The following is a 15,976-nucleotide window of genomic DNA, read 5'->3' as shown; positions in this document are numbered from 1 at the left end:
AGCCCTACTCCTAGGCCTCTCCCCTACCAGTGCTGATAACTCTAACCTTTAAAATAGTCCAATGTAACAAGGGTGGTATCTGGCATTAAGTTTGGCTTTTCTACAGTGGCTGTCCCCCCAAGTGGAGCTAAGCAATTTTATGAGATTATTCATGTGAAAACTAAAGTTATGATGTCAGAGAAAAGACCGCTTTAATTATGGGTTGGCTTAGCTACCCAAAAGACTTGAGGTTGAAAACAGACTGCTCAGAGAAGTGCTCATCTTGTGTAAATGGGCTGAATCTTCTGTGATATTCTTAGATTAAAGTTAAGAGATGTTATCTCTTGAAATACCACAAAGATCAAGATTATAAAATAAAATTTCAGGACTGCCTCATGGAGAAGGCATTTTGATATTTGGAGTTAGAAATTAAATCTTTCTCCTCTTGTACGTTAATAAGTCTTGAGCTCAACAAGATAGTTTACTTTTTTCCTCCACCTAATTAGCTTTTCGTTTGCTTGCTTGAGTTTTATCTATTTATTTATTTTAAGGATTTTATTTATTTATTCATGAGAGACCCAGAGAGAGAGGCAGAGACACACAGGCAGAGGGAAAAGCAGGCGCCCTGTGTGGAGACTAATGTGGGACTGGATCCCAGGACCCTGGGATCACGTCCTGAGCCAAAGCCAGATGCTCAACCACTGAGCCACCCAGGTGCCCCTGCTTGCTTGAGATTTAAATAAGCTTCTTATTTTAAGTAGTTTTAGATTTACAGAAAAGTTGCAAAGATAGTACAGAGAGTTTCCATATACCCTATATCCATTTTCCCCTATTGTTAACACATTACATTTCCGTGGTACATTTGTCATGAGGGAATCCATATTGATACATAATTATTAAGTAAACTCTTTATTCAGATTTCGTTAGTTGTCTCCTAATGTCCTTCTTCTCTTCCAGGATATGAAAAATGAGCTGTTTAATCTCTCCTAAATTTATTCATGGGAAAACCTGAGAGAAGACTCTAGAGTTCAAGCTTAAAAGAACTCAATTATTTAACTTGATGGATTTTCATAATCAATGTGCTGTTTCTCTTTCCAGCTACGCTACAAAGAAACATTTCAAAAGACCAAAGGAAAATATCACACTGTGAAGGATGCTCTCGACATTGTTTATCATCGCAAAGTCACAGATGACATTAGTAAAGTATGTCCCTATGTATTTCCAGTTGTGTAGGGCCTAATAACCTACCATCTTTTTTCTCTTTTTTTTTTTTTAAAGTAGTCTTCCTTTCTTAAAACTCTAGAGAAAAGTAGGCTTTGTTATATCAAAGTTGGGTAAGACTTTATAGCTGCCTTTGTGTTTTTACCACAGGTGAAATACAAGGAGAACTATATGAGTCAGTTGGGAATCTGGCTGTCCATTCCTGATCGCCCAGAGCATTTCCACCATCGGGCAGTTACTGATGCAATCAGTGATGTGAGTCTCAAAACTTTCTGTTTTTACATATAAATTCATATTCCCATATGACTTATGAAATCAAACACTGCATAAAAATTGATTAAACACTTGGCCAGATTTTAGATCTTCTGTATGGATCTTTAAATCCCCAAAATCACTGCTAAGTAACTGAGATTTAACTTGGGGGAGAGAAAAATATATTCAAATTTATAAACCTAAATTTTCTTCCAAATGTATGATACCATAGTATGGGACTAGAACTGATACACTTCCTCTAGGAAATCAATGCTCATTTCAAAATTTCAGCTCTCTGTATGAAAATATAGCTGCTGAGCTAATATGCTTTCTAGGAAAAATATGCCTGTTAAAATTGAATTGCTTTAATTAGTATTAAAAATTAAAATTTCCATGTACGATACAACAATACACCATAAAATGAACAGAAATCAGTATTCCTGGAAACTTCTCTTAAATGATTGTTTTAATACTTTAGAATTCTTTATACTTCAGTAGTCAGAGCTTCTATTTGCTCTGCTTGTATTGATCTTAACCTACTACTATTTAGAGATAGGTTCTTAAAATTCTTTGATGTTCTTCTCCCAGGTAAAATATAAAGAAGATTTGACCTGGCTTAGGGGCATTGGTTGCTATGCCTATGATACCCCTGACTTCACTCTGGCTGAAAAGAACAAGACTCTCTACAGCAAGGTATATCTACTTCAAGAATAAGAACTACCTGCATTTAACATATTCCAGTGCCCACAGAGAGAATTAGTACTCACGAAATGGCTTTTCATGTACCCATCTCTATCCTAGCATTTAGACCTTGTAGTTGGAGTACGTACTGAACTGTTTACTTAGGAAGTTTCTTAGTACTGTCTTCACCGACTATAGTCATTTATTTATATAATTTGAGTATGATAAAAAGTCATCTTAGTATTTGCTACCATAGCCATAACTCTAATGGCTCTTCCAGAATTTCTTCCTTACTATGTCTCTGGGTGACTAACTTTGTTAAAGTTGACATGGTAACATACATAGTAGGATGATTTTAGTCCACAAAGTTGATGTGTGACTTGAGGCAAATAACTGTTTTTTATGGCCTCATTTTCCTATTTACAAAGTAAAGAAGCTGGATGAGCTTCCCTTGAGTTTGAAATATGAGTCAACAAATTTTTCTGAGAAGTGCCAGATAGTAGATATTTTAGACTCGTGGCCCACATTCATTCTGTTACATAGTCTTTGTTACAATCCCCTAAAATTGTTTAAAAAAAAATCATTGAGTCATTTCAAAACAGATAGTGGTTTAGATGTTAGCTCACCTCTGCTTTAAAATATGATTATCTAATTACTGGAAAGTTATTTCAAATTAATGGATTAAAAATGCCTTCAAGTTCACATGGAATAAAACAAAATAAAATAATAACCCTTATAATATATAGAAACAAAGAAGAAATGGATTTGTATTTTTGCCTAGTGTGGAAGATGGATCTAGTTGACATCTGTTCAACAAAGTATATACTGCAGGCTAGTTTTTAGGTATCCACATGGGTATACTTTTCACTGCCTTGGGAGACAAAGTAAATGTTCACTCATTACTTGTTAGCCTCCATGAGTAAATTATCTCAGTTGTGTATAGGATAAATGACATCTCATTCTAAAGGTAATCCCAGCCTGCTCTCAAGTACCCATGTTCTGTTTTCTCTAGTATAAGTATAAAGAGGTATTTGAAAGGACGAAGTCAGATTTCAAGTATGTCGCAGATTGTCCAATCAATAAGCATTTCAAGTATGCAACGCAGTTGATGAATGAGGTATGTATGACTTGATCCAGCTAAGCCTATTAGGTTCCCTTAAGAAGTCTATGAAGTTGTTTGATTCAAACTCAATATATGAAATGACAGGAGAGTCAATTTAAACGTTGATTCAAGATAAAGATTTGGAAAGCTGCTTATAATGTCACCATTTGATGGGCTCTACCAAAAGCAGAGTGAGACTGTCCAGAGTGATGTGAGGGCCCCACTGTCATCATTGCCTCTGTTTGTACTGACATAGGATAGCACAGCCCTTTGGGTGGCAAGAGGAGGAACGTCAAGGATTTTGTTGATTTTTATCAGCTGAACTCCCTTAAACGTGATATTGTGTAGGGTTGGAAGACCCAGAAGCTCAAGGTTAATTTGGCATCCCTTAGCGAGGCCCAGAAATGGCAATGGTTGGAAGGGCCAGCCCAAAGGGGAGAGCAGTGATTCGTGCTTTCACATATATTGCCACTGTTCCTCATACATCGGTGCAGAGAAGTATCCATTTGCACCCAAAATATCCCAAAATATCTCTTATGTTCTTATCCAGTCTTTCCTGGAACTGTTGCAATAATTTAAATTCAGCTTAAAATGGCCAAAATGAGCAAGCTATGAATTAACTTACTTTTGGATGGTTTTATATTTAATTTCCTATCCTTGGATTTTCCATGAATTTATGTAAGTCAAAAAGCAATGTTAGAAAACTAGCAAAATGTGTCTAAAAGTAAAAATGTAGCCTCAGTATATTTATTTCAATATATGAATTTTTTGTTTTTGTTATTTTAAAATTTGATTTAGTTCATTTTCAGTCGATTTCCACACGGGATGACTAAAGAATTACTGTCAGTAGCTTCCTAGGAAGACAATCTTGATATATTTTGTTACTGTTTTAATAATTTGCAAAGGATTTCCAGGATCTTTTATAATCAAATTCACTACCATTAGAAGACTGCTAGAATTTGCCCATGAATATGCTTTTTGAGTCTCACAGCTTTAGACAGTAAACCTGTAGCTTATCAGTACCTTATTTAAGATACCATAAAGCCTAATATTGTCAGTGGCATCACATTTAAAGGTAGAAGATGCGTAAACACAAGATAGTCCAATTTTGGTGTCGTCAATCAGATCTAGCCCAAGCCCCAGCCTTCTCCAGAAGGCTGAGCTTCACTTGACTCTCTTTACCTCTGTATTACTACTCTGGATGCTTTGGAAGCCCACCCTTAGTAATAACCCATTTCTGGCTCTCTGGAGTGTTTATCTTGGGACATTTCTGTGTAGCCTTGAAGTTGTACTCTTGCTATAATTTGATATGATGTTTGAGCAGAAAAAATACAGAGCTGATTATGAGCAGCGGAAAGATAAATACCACCTGGTAGTCGATGAGCCTAGACATCTGCTGGCTAAGATCGCAGGCGACCAGATCAGTCAGGTACTGTGATGGGGCTGGCTGGACAGCCCAGGCAGGACTGCGCTCCAGATTTCTCATGAGATGTCGTTCCGTCTGCCGCAAGGATGTCATAGGTTCTGCCTATGATATTGGGATGTTCTGTTTCAAAGTATCTGTCTAGCCACCCAAAGAGCCCAGGAGCTGTTTGAGTGTGCCAGTGCATGCTCTGTGTCCTCACATGTGCGGTGGTGAAGATAAAAAGCATTTGACTATGCTAAAAAGTCATGGTAGTCGGTCCTCCCACCCTTTATTTTTCGCGAGGGTCTAATTGGAAACTGCACATTGGGTCGCAAACACGAAACCAAGACACAAGTTAATGGGAGGAAGGAAGACAGAACTGCTTGGGGTCTTCTCCACTCCAGTGATGTCTTCTTCCTTGGAAGGCAGTATCGTGGGACTAGCTCTACGGGTCCCCGTTCACCGGGTTATGGTTGCTCAGCCACGAGCATCGCGGTCATTCTGCGTTGTGCTATAACATATTTAGTGTCTTCACCCATGTGTATATTTGAGTACACAGAGTGTGTGTGCCTACATCTCTTCACTCAGAAGTGATGGGGATATAGAGCCATGTCCTCTTCTGTCTTCCTAAGTCTCTTCTGTGCTTCACTGCTCTTTGCATGAACAGAGAAAATATAAATCTAGTGCCAAGATGCTTCTGAAACAAGGATGTAATGAAATTCTGCGTCCAGATTTGTTGACTGCCCTCTACAACACACACATGTGGAGCCAGGTAATGTCTGAGACGATGTGAAAGAGAGATTGAGAAGCCTCGAGGGCACTCACTCTTATGCTTTCCTTGATTTCCTTCCCTGCTCCCTGCCTGAACTGGTTTCACAAGATAAAGCTGCATAAATATTCATTCCTTATAAATGAACTCTAGCTGGGGCCCTGTGTGGTGATGCAGCAGCTGTCATCTGTACATCATCTAGCAAGTCCTAGTAAGACTTTTTCAAACTTTGTCTCCTAATTGTATACCGTTAATTTTAATTTTTTAAACATTTACTGCAAAGAAATGGAGACCTTACAGATTGTGGATCTTAGGTAGGTTTAACGGCATCTAAAATATCTGAATAATGTTTTCATTTAATATCAGTGATCACTACAAGTGTACCAATAGGGTGGGGTCTCAGGGCAGCTCTTCAAATATGGGACGTATATATGGCCCCTTTTGAGTTTGGTGCTAATTTGCTAGGTTATTTCCAGCATATCTGTCCTCATACTACTTGCTGGCAATGTTGCTGGTGACATTGCCTTCCTACAACGTCAGTTGAAGGACACACCAGCACTTTTGCGTCACATGCTGAAAGGAATATTTGATGCAACAACAACAAAAAAAAAACAGTGATAATTGCTTAATTTACCAAATGTTAATAAAATGCTGTAGTTCCCACATGAAAAAAGTTTTTAATCTTTTGTATTAAAACCTAATTTTATCACTTTTTTGATGCTAAATCAACACATGAAATGAGGGGCTGCGGTTTCCTTAAGAACATCTTGTTTGCCTGAACTAGTTCCCTTTGTCCTGATTTGATTATCAAATAGTTGTGCATGAAATTTCGTTGCGCTCTCGTATCTGTAATGCTTGAAACAGCTTGTGTGCATGAAAAAGCTCATGTCTTGGAAATTGCAAAAATGAATGTCTTTTTAAAATGATAAATACTTTAAACCATACATACTCATTTTTCATTATATATCTGTTTCATCTTTGACATGGATACAACCTTAAGCCATTATACATATTTGCAGCATATTATAAGTGAATCATTCCCTGTTGGAGTCCAGAGAACAAGGGTCGGACTCTGGCTCTGGAATTCATTCTTTCTATATGTGTCCCTTAGTTTTCTTAACCTCTCTGGGCCTGAGCTTCAGATATAGACAAGCATGGAAAATATAATTTATGATCATTATTTGCCCACTCCATTACACTATTGCTATTGAATACAGTTTTATATTAAACATCTGTTAGGATTAAAAGAGAAAATATGACAACATGCCCCACATGTGTGACTTATCTAATAGTCCTGCTGTTTGCTGTGGGTCTCTCTTGAGGAAAATTAGATTCCTTAAAGCCTTCTATTCTACTTCAAGTTAACTTGTTCTTCTCTTCTACAATTTAGATCAAGTACAGGAAAAATTATGAAAAATCAAAGGACAAATTTACCTCAATTGTGGATACTCCAGAACACCTACGTACTACAAAAGTCAACAAACAAATTAGTGATGTAAGTGCAAGAAACACTGAATGGATTCTCAAACTCAGGGAGCATTTGGAAATGTGGAGGGACATTTTTGACTGTCACAATGTCTGGAAGATTCTACAGCCATTTAGTGGGAGGGAGGCAGGGTTATAAAATATCCTGCTGTCCTCATGACCCTTATAATAAAGAATTATTCCAACTAAAGTGGAAGACACCCCAATTTAGACTTTATAGAATTTTCTTTCCTTTATGCACACTCAGAAACATACAAAAATCTTTGCATTTATATTTTAAATTACATCATGTTGTAAGTTGAGATGCACAATATTATCTCCTCCTGCTTTTACTTCTCCCTCAGATACTTTACAAATTGGAATACAACAAGGCCAAACCCAGAGGCTACACAACAATCCACGACACACCCATGTTGCTGCACGTCCGAAAGGTCAAAGATGAAGTCAGCGATGTAAGTACCAGAATGGCTTTGCAGCCCCTCTCATCTGGGGCTCTTTCTTACTTGATATAGTGAACCCTGAGGAATAGGTATCTATTCCTATGTAGCAATCACCTTAAAACTTAGTGGCTTGAAACAAAAATCACCCTTTTTAAAAAAAAAAAATTTTTTTTTTGCTCATGTTTCTGTGAACTGACTAGGCACAGCTGAATGGATCCTCTGTGCCACGGGCTGTTGGCAGGCAACTGAAGCCCACGTGGGCCAGGACATCCAGGATGGCTCAGTCCCATAGCTGGCCCTGATGACAGCTGTAGGCTAGGCCGCTGACTGTTGTATAGACGGGAACCCCTGTATGTGGCCTTTCTGTGTGGTCTGTACATCTCACGGCACAGTAGAGGGTTCCAAGAGGCTGGAGTAGAAGCTTCCAGACCAGTGAAGGGCTACTCTTAGAACTGGCAAAGAGCAGCTTCCCAGCCTTGAGGATGACCTGGCTGGGAGGGGGCCCAGGCTGCTCAGGCTGGGTGGCTGGGCCTGGGGAGGCCAGCTCGTCCACTCCGGGCGGCATCTCAACAGAGGAGAGGCCTGGGTGCCGGGGACACTTGCTCCCCACTGCCACCGCGCTGTGCTAGGTACAGTGATTCACAGTGAATCCCAGATTCAAGTGATGAAGAGCTCAGTGCCACCTTGGATGATCAAATGGCAAGGTCACATTATAGAGAAGACGGGAGGGGGCAGATTGTGGTATTGTCGAGGCCATTTTGAAAAATGCAGTGTGCCATGAACACTGCTAATATTATGTAAGCTTCATCTTGACCCAGAGGAACGAGATAACCATTAAATTAGAATACTCTGAATTGGAGGAGAAATTATATTAATAAATTTTCAGATATGTAGTTAGATTCTAATTGAAAACTATTTCCATTTTAGTTTTAAAAAATAGATTAAAAATTTTAAAGAACTCCATGGCTACATGGGTACAAGGAAGAACAGCGTAAGGGCAGCTGTAATAGCTCACCCCTACCCCAAAGCCTTGACTATGGTTGGTGCACAGGAATTTTTTGGTAGATAAATGTTCATACTGTTGGCCCTGAGTTGCCATGAAAAATATTAAAAACACCTAGTGTATTGTTTATGAAAGCAGAATGTATAAAATATTTTTTAATATTTTTATGTTAAGCAATGGCACTTCAGATGTGAATATCACTTGTTCATAAATATCAGATCGTTTCTCTGGAGCAGCCCATTCCTTCTCACTGTGCATTTATGTGTCCATTTCTCCAGACTTTGATTATAACAATAACCAGAGATATTGATGAAAAATATGGATTACTAGCCTTTCCCCTAAAGATACTGATTATTAGGTCTATGGCAAAGTGCAGACAACTATGATTTTTATGATTCTATGGGGCTTCCTTAGAACAGTTTTACTTTCACACTTAACCACGTTAAAACCTAAAATCTGGGGCCTCTGGGTGGCTCAGCAGTTTAGCACCTCCTCAGCCCAGGGCATGACCCCAGGGTCCTGGGATCGGTCTCGCATTGGGCTGCCTGCAGGGAGCCTGCTTCTCCCTCTGCCTGAGTCTCTGCCTCTGTCTCTCTGTCTCTCGTGAATAAATAAATAAAACCTAAATAAGTAAAATCCTTGGGGCACCTGGGTGGCCCAGTAGGTTGAGCATGCGACTCTTGGTCTCCACCCCATTCGTGATCTCAGGATTGTGAGATCGAGCCCTCGTCGGGGTCCATGCTTAGCGGGAAGTCTGCTTGAAGATTCTCTCCCTCGGCCCCTCCTTCCACTTTCTCCCTCCTTCTTGGTCTCTCAAATAAATAAGTAAAACTTAAAAAAAAAAAAAAAAAAAAAAAAAAAAACCTAAAATCCTCTGCAACAAGTAGTGAGAAGGCCCCAGCAATGCCTCAGGCCCTGTATTTAAGAGTAATAGAAGGGGGTGAAACTAGAAATGCCAGGCCCAGGATGGGGTAGGCCCGCAGAAGCCAAGCCTTCCCTGTCTGTCTGTCCCATCCAAACCCACACATGCCCCAGCTTGCTAGGTCTGACTGTAGCAATAAGGGTAATCGATGTCCTCCATCAGTTCTTTCACTTGTCAAATACTTATTGGTACCCAGTCCTTGCCCCCAAGGGGTCCAGCCCAGTGGAAGAAGACCGGTTAAGTACGTAGTTATGACATGATATGTAACAGCCATTACTGTGGGGGTGCAGATGGAGGACAAGACTATCCCCATGGGGGAGGCAGTGGGGGGAAGTTTCTCCTCCATCAGCAGTTTTCAAGGTGTTCTGAGCTCAGGATTTTCTGAGTTGGGGAAGAGACCACACACGTGGCCCTTTCAGTCAAGCCCAGGGGATGTAAATCCTATGGTGACACTGGGGAACATACCCAGTGTGTTCTGGGGGAGCTAGTTTTTAAGATCTGAGACTGGAAAGTGCGTGGCTGCATTTTTTTTCTTCACAGCAGATTTAGTCCTCCTTACAAAACGTGTACTGTAGTCATGGTTTTAGTTTCTTGTTTTTTTAGTGTTTAGTAGGCTGCTATAAAAATTAACCTCGTCACTATGCTTCCTCCCACAGCTGAAATACAAAGAAGTTTACCAAAGAAATAAGTCCAACTGCACCATTGTGCCAGATGCTGTTCACATCAAAGCGGCGAAGGACGCCTACAAGGTCAACACCAACGTAAGTTCCAGAAACCTTCCCAAGTCTAATGGGATTCACCAGCTTCTGCAGGACACGTGACCTCCTTTTACGTCTCTTCTGGTGATTGAGCTCCAGTGAGTGTGGATCACGGGTTAGGCTCCAGGAACATAAATGACCCTGGAATCTAAATGCAGCCTTTGGTTCTGAGAAGAATGGGGAAGAGCCAGGGTGGCTAACCCCATGCCCCAGGTGGCACACCCCTCAGCTCCTCAGCTAGGTGGCCGAGAAATAGATTTAATTCTGGAAAGGTCGCATTTTGGAAGGTGTCTCACCATCTCTTCATTCCCTCCACCCTCTGTGTCTTCCTCTTGCCCTGCTCTACAACCTGCTGCTTCTGGACAGCACGCATGTTTTAGTCACTTGAGGCTGTCCAAAGTTGGGCTGTGTCTTTCGCCTGCTCAGAGTTCTCTGTGCAGACCTGTGTGTACATGTACACACGTGCGTAGGATGACACCTTAAAGCCTCAACCACAGAAATATTTTTGTGCATTTCGATGAGTAGAAACTTTTAAAGAATATATAAATGGTTAAAAACAGAACCATTATAACCCAACGAATGCCCACGAGTGCCCAAGACAACATCTCCTAATCAGGACAGCAAATGCCTTCCGGTATGTAGGGTGGGAGGAAGCTCACAGGCGTCCCGCGGATGGATTGAGGGGTGGGCAGCAGGAGGAGCGGGTGAAAAGGCAAATGCAGCGCAGCGTCCGATACAGAACCTGGGCAGTGGGTGTAGGGCGTCCTCTAGGATTCTTGTAGGGGGAAAACTCAGGGCATCAAAAGCAAATCTCGTGAAAATCTCATCAGAGGCATGCAGATTTTATGGTAGAGCAAATTATACCTGACAAAACAGGGAGGAAAGTGGGGGAGGAAAGAAACATGCTGATACTGTGGGCTCCTCCCAGGACACTCCAGCTAAATCCGTGAGCTCCTCTGCCTCCAACTTGGCCCCAGGCAGCCAACCGCCCAGCTCCGGTGAAGGTCCGGGAAGGGCTCAGCCCCTCTGAGGCCGGTTTGCCTTCCAGCTCCGCCAGTACTAGCTGCCTCCCCACGGGCATTTCATTGAACCCTCTGGATGGTTTCGGGCAGTTGTTGGCAAAGATTGAAGAGGTGGGAGTGGTGAGGCTCAGGAAAGTGCCTGGTGTTCAGGAAACACTGGGAGTTCATGATGTAAACGGGAGCAAGCCTGCGTTTAGCTACAAGTTAAGTCCTTGGCTCTGAAGATGGTAAAGCCGTGGGCGGAGGGGGGCGTACAGTCATTTCACCCCCAGGCCTTTGACATGTGTAGCCCCTGTTGTGAGACCTCACAGTCCCCCGAAATGACCTAAGTGGCTGACCGGTCGCACCACTTGCACTGAAGTGTTGACCGGGGCTCCGTCCTGCGCCCGTGGGTCGTGGCCGCGTGCAATGCAGGCCACGTCCTTCTGCCATGCGCGGTTCCGAACCCAGCCCCTGAAGGGAATGGTTTCTCTCCACCTCGTTCCACGCAGTTGGACTACAAGAAGCAGTACGAAGCCAACAAGGCCCACTGGAGGTGGACCCCCGACCGGCCAGACTTCATCCAGGCCGCCAAGTCCTCCCTGCAGCAGAGCGATGTGAGACGGGGTGCAGTCAGGCAGGGGCTCACCTGGAGGGGAGCACGGAGAGGCCTTTCCAGGGCTGCAGGAGCCCCTAGCTCACCTGAGCTCATGGGGAGGGGGGGTTGGGGGCTCGACCTTCCTCCACCGGCCTCCCAGCTGGGCCTTGCACCTGCTGCACAGTCCTGGGGGGAATGGGGTGAGCAGGCCGTGGGGGAGTCCTGGCCGCGGGGCTTGGGGAGTGATGGGGGGTGAACAGGCTGGGGGGGATGTCCTAGCTGCAGGGCTGTGGGGGGACTGGGGGTGAGCAGGCCGGATGGGGTGGGGTCCTGGCTGTGGGGCTGGAGGGGATGGGGGGAAAGCAGGCCAGGGGGATGTGGTGGGGATGGGGGTAAGCAGGTGTGGGGCTGGGGGGGTTGGGGGTGAGCAGGCTGGGGGGTTCCTGGCTGGGGGGAATGCCTGGAAGCCTCTGCCCCGTTTCAGCAGCAAGTCCCTGCAGTGCCCTGGAAGGGAGGGACCCCTACAGATTAAATTAACCGCCGGCTTCCCCGTCGGCCTCTATTCTGTCTTTCAGTTTGAGTACAAGCTGGACCGAGAATTCCTTAAGGGCTGCAAGCTGTCTGTGACCGACGACAAAGACATGGTGCTGGCCCTGAGGAATTCCGTGATAGAGAGTGACGTAAGTACTAGGGCCGTGCCCCTGGGAGGGACACAGGTGCTGCTGCACCATTGCAAGTGGGGCCCTGGCCCCGGGGCGCCGGCCACACAGTGGCACAGCAGGGCCGCGGGTGGCCGCCCTCCAGGGACATGGAGGTGCAGCAGGGCTGGGGCCAGAGCCCCACTGCCTTCCCCAAGGGACGCTGCTTCCGTGGGGCTGTACACTTCCCGCATCTCCGGGTGTCCGCTGCCTCCGTAGAGCCCTCCGAACCCGGGCCAGGCCCGCTTGCCTGCTAGGAAGGCCCCACTGCAAGAGCCGAAGTCTCCACGGTGTGTTCCCCGAGGTTCCCATGTCGCAGCCTTGAGCGAGTCCCACATGGGCTGCATCCGTGGTTCTGTGTCCTGAGCTCTACCCAGGGCTCGGGGACTGAACACACACCCGCGGGCCAGGGACCAAAGCAGGACTCTACCCCCTGCAGCTGAAATACAAAGAGAAGCACGTCAAGGAACGAGGGTCCTGCCACGCCGTGCCTGACACTCCTCAGATCCTCCTGGCGAAGACCGTCAGCGGCCTGGTGTCCGAGGTACCCACCCCCCCGCGGCCCCCTCCCCTGGCCAGGCCCCAGGCACACTCCCTAACAGGCCCTCTGTGGGTTCCTGCAGAACAAGTACAAGGACTACGTCAAGAAGCACTTGGCCCAGGGCTCGTACACAACACTGCCAGAGACCAGGGACACCATCCACGTCAAGGAAGTGACCAAGCACGTCAGCGACGTAAGTGCCCAGCTGCGGGCCCGCGGTACCTCAGGATCCGGGCCAACCCGGCACAAGCTCTTGGCTGCAAGAGCTTTCGTGTGTGGCACTTGGCCCTCACCACTGTCGGTGCCGCTGTGTCCATGGAGGGCCTGGCATTACAAGGCCTCCCGCGGCGGCGGGACAGGTCGTCCACAGCGTAGGGTGTTAGCAGCCCAGCGTTGAGACGAGGACGCGTTGCTGAGTAACAGCGGCCTCTCTACCATTAAGCTGCTGAACGGTCTTAGAGAAGTAAAATCCCCGCCCTCCGTCCTTAGCAATAATGCTTCGATGATCTTGCTATTGTTTTTTTATGAGCCCTCTTTGGTTCTATGTATTTTGTAAAGCTGGAAATGGTCAATGAAAGAGTCTGTTGGCTTGCAGTCAGTTCTCCAAAGGTTGCTGTGTTTCAAGCGTTGGGTTCCAGGACAGAAATGACAAGAAGGAGCTAGATTATGGACCAGAGGCCTGGGTTCCAGACTGATGTCAAAATGGGGGTCGTGTTTTTTCCTGGAGATCTCACAGGTCTTCAAGTTAAAACAGTTCTTTTCCCGGATTCCTCTGCTCACACAAGTACTTCTGGCTCTGTTTAGACGAATTACAAAAAGAAGTTTGTCAAGGAGAAAGGAAAATCCAACTACTCCATCATGCTGGAGCCCCCAGATGTGAAACATGCTATGGAGGTGGCCAAGAAGCAGAGCAATGTAAGTTCCCTCTGTCTACACTCCCAGGGGTCCCATTGAGTCAGTGGATCCCAAATTGGTGCATACCAGGCCTCCAGTGGGTGGTAGTTTTAAAAATTGGTTTGGTTTTAATAAAAAGTTCCTTTGTGTTCAATGAGGACTCTTTCAAAGACAGCATGTCTCCCACACGTGAGTAAACATTTTTCTCTCTAAATAAAGGTTGCTTACAAAAAAGATGCCAAAGAAAACCTGCATTACACCACGGTGGCTGACCGGCCAGACATCAAGAAGGCCACGCAGGCAGCCAAACAGGCCAGTGAGGTAAGCATGGGGTTGAAATGTCCCTGCTGCCCAGAAGTCACTGCCCCCAGGTGGTACAAGGCCCACCTCTTAGAACGAGTTGCCCATTTTGGTTGTCTTTGATGCAGGTGGAGTACAGAGCCAAGCACCGCAAGGAAGGCAGCCATGGGCTGAGCATGCTTGGTCGCCCAGACATCGAAATGGCCAAGAAGGCAGCCAAGCTGAGCAGCCAGGTAATAATACAGATGGGCGGTTGGCCGCTCTCCTGTGACAAACCTTGCAGGAAGGCGTGACCCCCAGCATGGAAGTGCAGAAGCAGCAACGGAAGAGATGCTCAGGCTTTGATGGGCTCTCCTGAGCTTTGACAAGTGAGAGGGTTCAAGTGGGCCTTCTCTCCTGTCCCTCTCGGACATCCGCAGGCTCTGCTCATTCTCCACTTCTCCATCTGTTGGGGTGTCTCTAGATGTCTGTGTGCTTCACTGTCTTCGTGGAGCAAACACATCAGCCTGCGAGGTCCTGCTGGAGCCTCAGGCAGTGAGATTACATTCCAGGGGTGGGATTCATACCTGAGTCACCTGTGGGAACTTAACAGGCGCGAGTTGTGACATTCCAACTTCTAGAACCCAACCAGATGCAGTCCCCTTTATTCTTCATGCAGCATCCGTATATTGCATGACTGCGCTCAGAACTAGGGGGTGAACTGACCTCCTCAGGCTTGACGTCCGTGGATAAATAAACAGTTTGGGGTGTGTCCATGGTGCTGAGGGGAAATGCCTTGTCCTGTTGAATTTTCCCATAAGTCATCTTCAGCTGTTTTACCTGTTTACCTGTTCTCCCTTTCATTCAATGAAATCACATTGATCAAGCAAGTCCACTCCATCTTCCTACCTCTCAGTGCCCTGTGATTATTTCATGACCCGCATTTCTCGTCCTAAGTGAAACCTGAGATGCGGAGAAGCTTTACTTCCTGTGGAAGGCTCGCCTCGGGGTTATAGCTTCTCCGTGTGGCCCGGGGCCCAGGGCTTCCTTACGTGTGGGCCACCCCCATCCTGATGTCCCCGCCTGATGATGCTTGGGGAGAATACTGCAGAGGTGCAGGGCTACATCTTACAACACCTCTGTGATGAGGCCTTTGAAGAATACGAATGTACTCCTCAGTGATGTAAGACTGACCCCAGCAAGCTAGCACCTCTCTCTCTCATCTGCCTTCTTGACCTTACCCCCAGGGGACTGACCAAGGTCACACTCTTTTCTGTTGATATTTGTGTTGGAACATGTCGAATGCTATAGAACTTTGTGGAAGGATCTACTTTTGTGCACACCCATCCCCTCCCTCTGGAACATGCCACTTGGAACAGGGTCCAAAGGCTCCAAATTAAATTCATGAGGTCGCTGAAGGTAGCCTAAAGCCTTTAGCTTTTTCCACTTACTTTTATTTTGCACTAAAAAGAGGTGGTTATCTTTCCCACTCCTGGATAATATAAAAATGAGCAAGGCAAATACCATAGCGCCCAGTCCTATTCCCGACTGCGTGTTGCCCCAACGCAACTACTGGTTATGCTAACTATTACTTTTAAGAGTATCCTAGTGTGGATAATAAGTTATATGATTGCTTTATATGTAACATATTCTTTTGTATTTCTGGTTTCTCAATTTCTCAGTTTTTGAGTTAATTGATGTTGAGAAATAATTTGGAGTTTTGCATTTGCTGTTAGGTTAAATACCGAGAAAATTTCAACAAAGAGAAGGGCAAAACACCAAAATACAACCCAAAAGACAGCCAGCTCTACAAAGTCATGAAAGATGCTAACAATCTCGCAAGTGAGGTATGGTCTGTTTGTTTTCTCTAATTGGGGTAAAATATATAACGTGAAATTTGCCATTTTAACTTTCTAAATGTGCAGTTGACGGGGGGCCCCTGGCTGGC

The 15,976-nt window shown here is 45.0% G+C and overlaps 1 protein-coding gene across 50 annotated transcripts in view; it reads left to right on the top strand.

The window, feature by feature from the left end:
- Window positions 1-15,976, top strand: part of NEB (nebulin) — a 207,467-nt gene that overhangs the window by 160,581 nt on the left and 30,910 nt on the right. For 28 of the 50 annotated variants that reach the window (XM_072757801.1, XM_072757772.1, XM_072757798.1 and 25 more), the window contains 16 exons: window positions 1,078-1,182; window positions 1,351-1,455; window positions 2,041-2,145; window positions 3,146-3,250; window positions 5,308-5,412; window positions 6,800-6,904; window positions 7,239-7,346; window positions 9,916-10,020; window positions 11,531-11,635; window positions 12,192-12,296; window positions 12,754-12,858; window positions 12,938-13,048; window positions 13,660-13,770; window positions 13,969-14,070; window positions 14,178-14,282; window positions 15,765-15,875. In XM_072757801.1, coding sequence (XP_072613902.1) covers window positions 1,078-1,182; window positions 1,351-1,455; window positions 2,041-2,145; window positions 3,146-3,250; window positions 5,308-5,412; window positions 6,800-6,904; window positions 7,239-7,346; window positions 9,916-10,020; window positions 11,531-11,635; window positions 12,192-12,296; window positions 12,754-12,858; window positions 12,938-13,048; window positions 13,660-13,770; window positions 13,969-14,070; window positions 14,178-14,282; window positions 15,765-15,875 — 1,698 coding nt within the window. Of the gene's footprint in view, window positions 1-1,077; window positions 1,183-1,350; window positions 1,456-2,040; window positions 2,146-3,145; window positions 3,251-4,559; window positions 4,665-5,307; window positions 5,413-6,799; window positions 6,905-7,238; window positions 7,347-9,915; window positions 10,021-11,530; window positions 11,636-12,191; window positions 12,297-12,753; window positions 12,859-12,937; window positions 13,049-13,659; window positions 13,771-13,968; window positions 14,071-14,177; window positions 14,283-15,764; window positions 15,876-15,976 lie in introns of all 50 variants that reach the window. The other 22 variants (XM_072757800.1, XM_072757773.1, XM_072757796.1 and 19 more) reach the window with 2 other exon arrangements.

Source organism: Vulpes vulpes, chromosome 5 (assembly GCF_048418805.1).
Source record: "Vulpes vulpes isolate BD-2025 chromosome 5, VulVul3, whole genome shotgun sequence".
Lineage (NCBI taxonomy): Eukaryota > Metazoa > Chordata > Mammalia > Carnivora > Canidae > Vulpes > Vulpes vulpes.
Note: the sequence above shows the minus strand (reverse complement) of the source record. Positions and strands in the feature narration are given on the sequence as shown.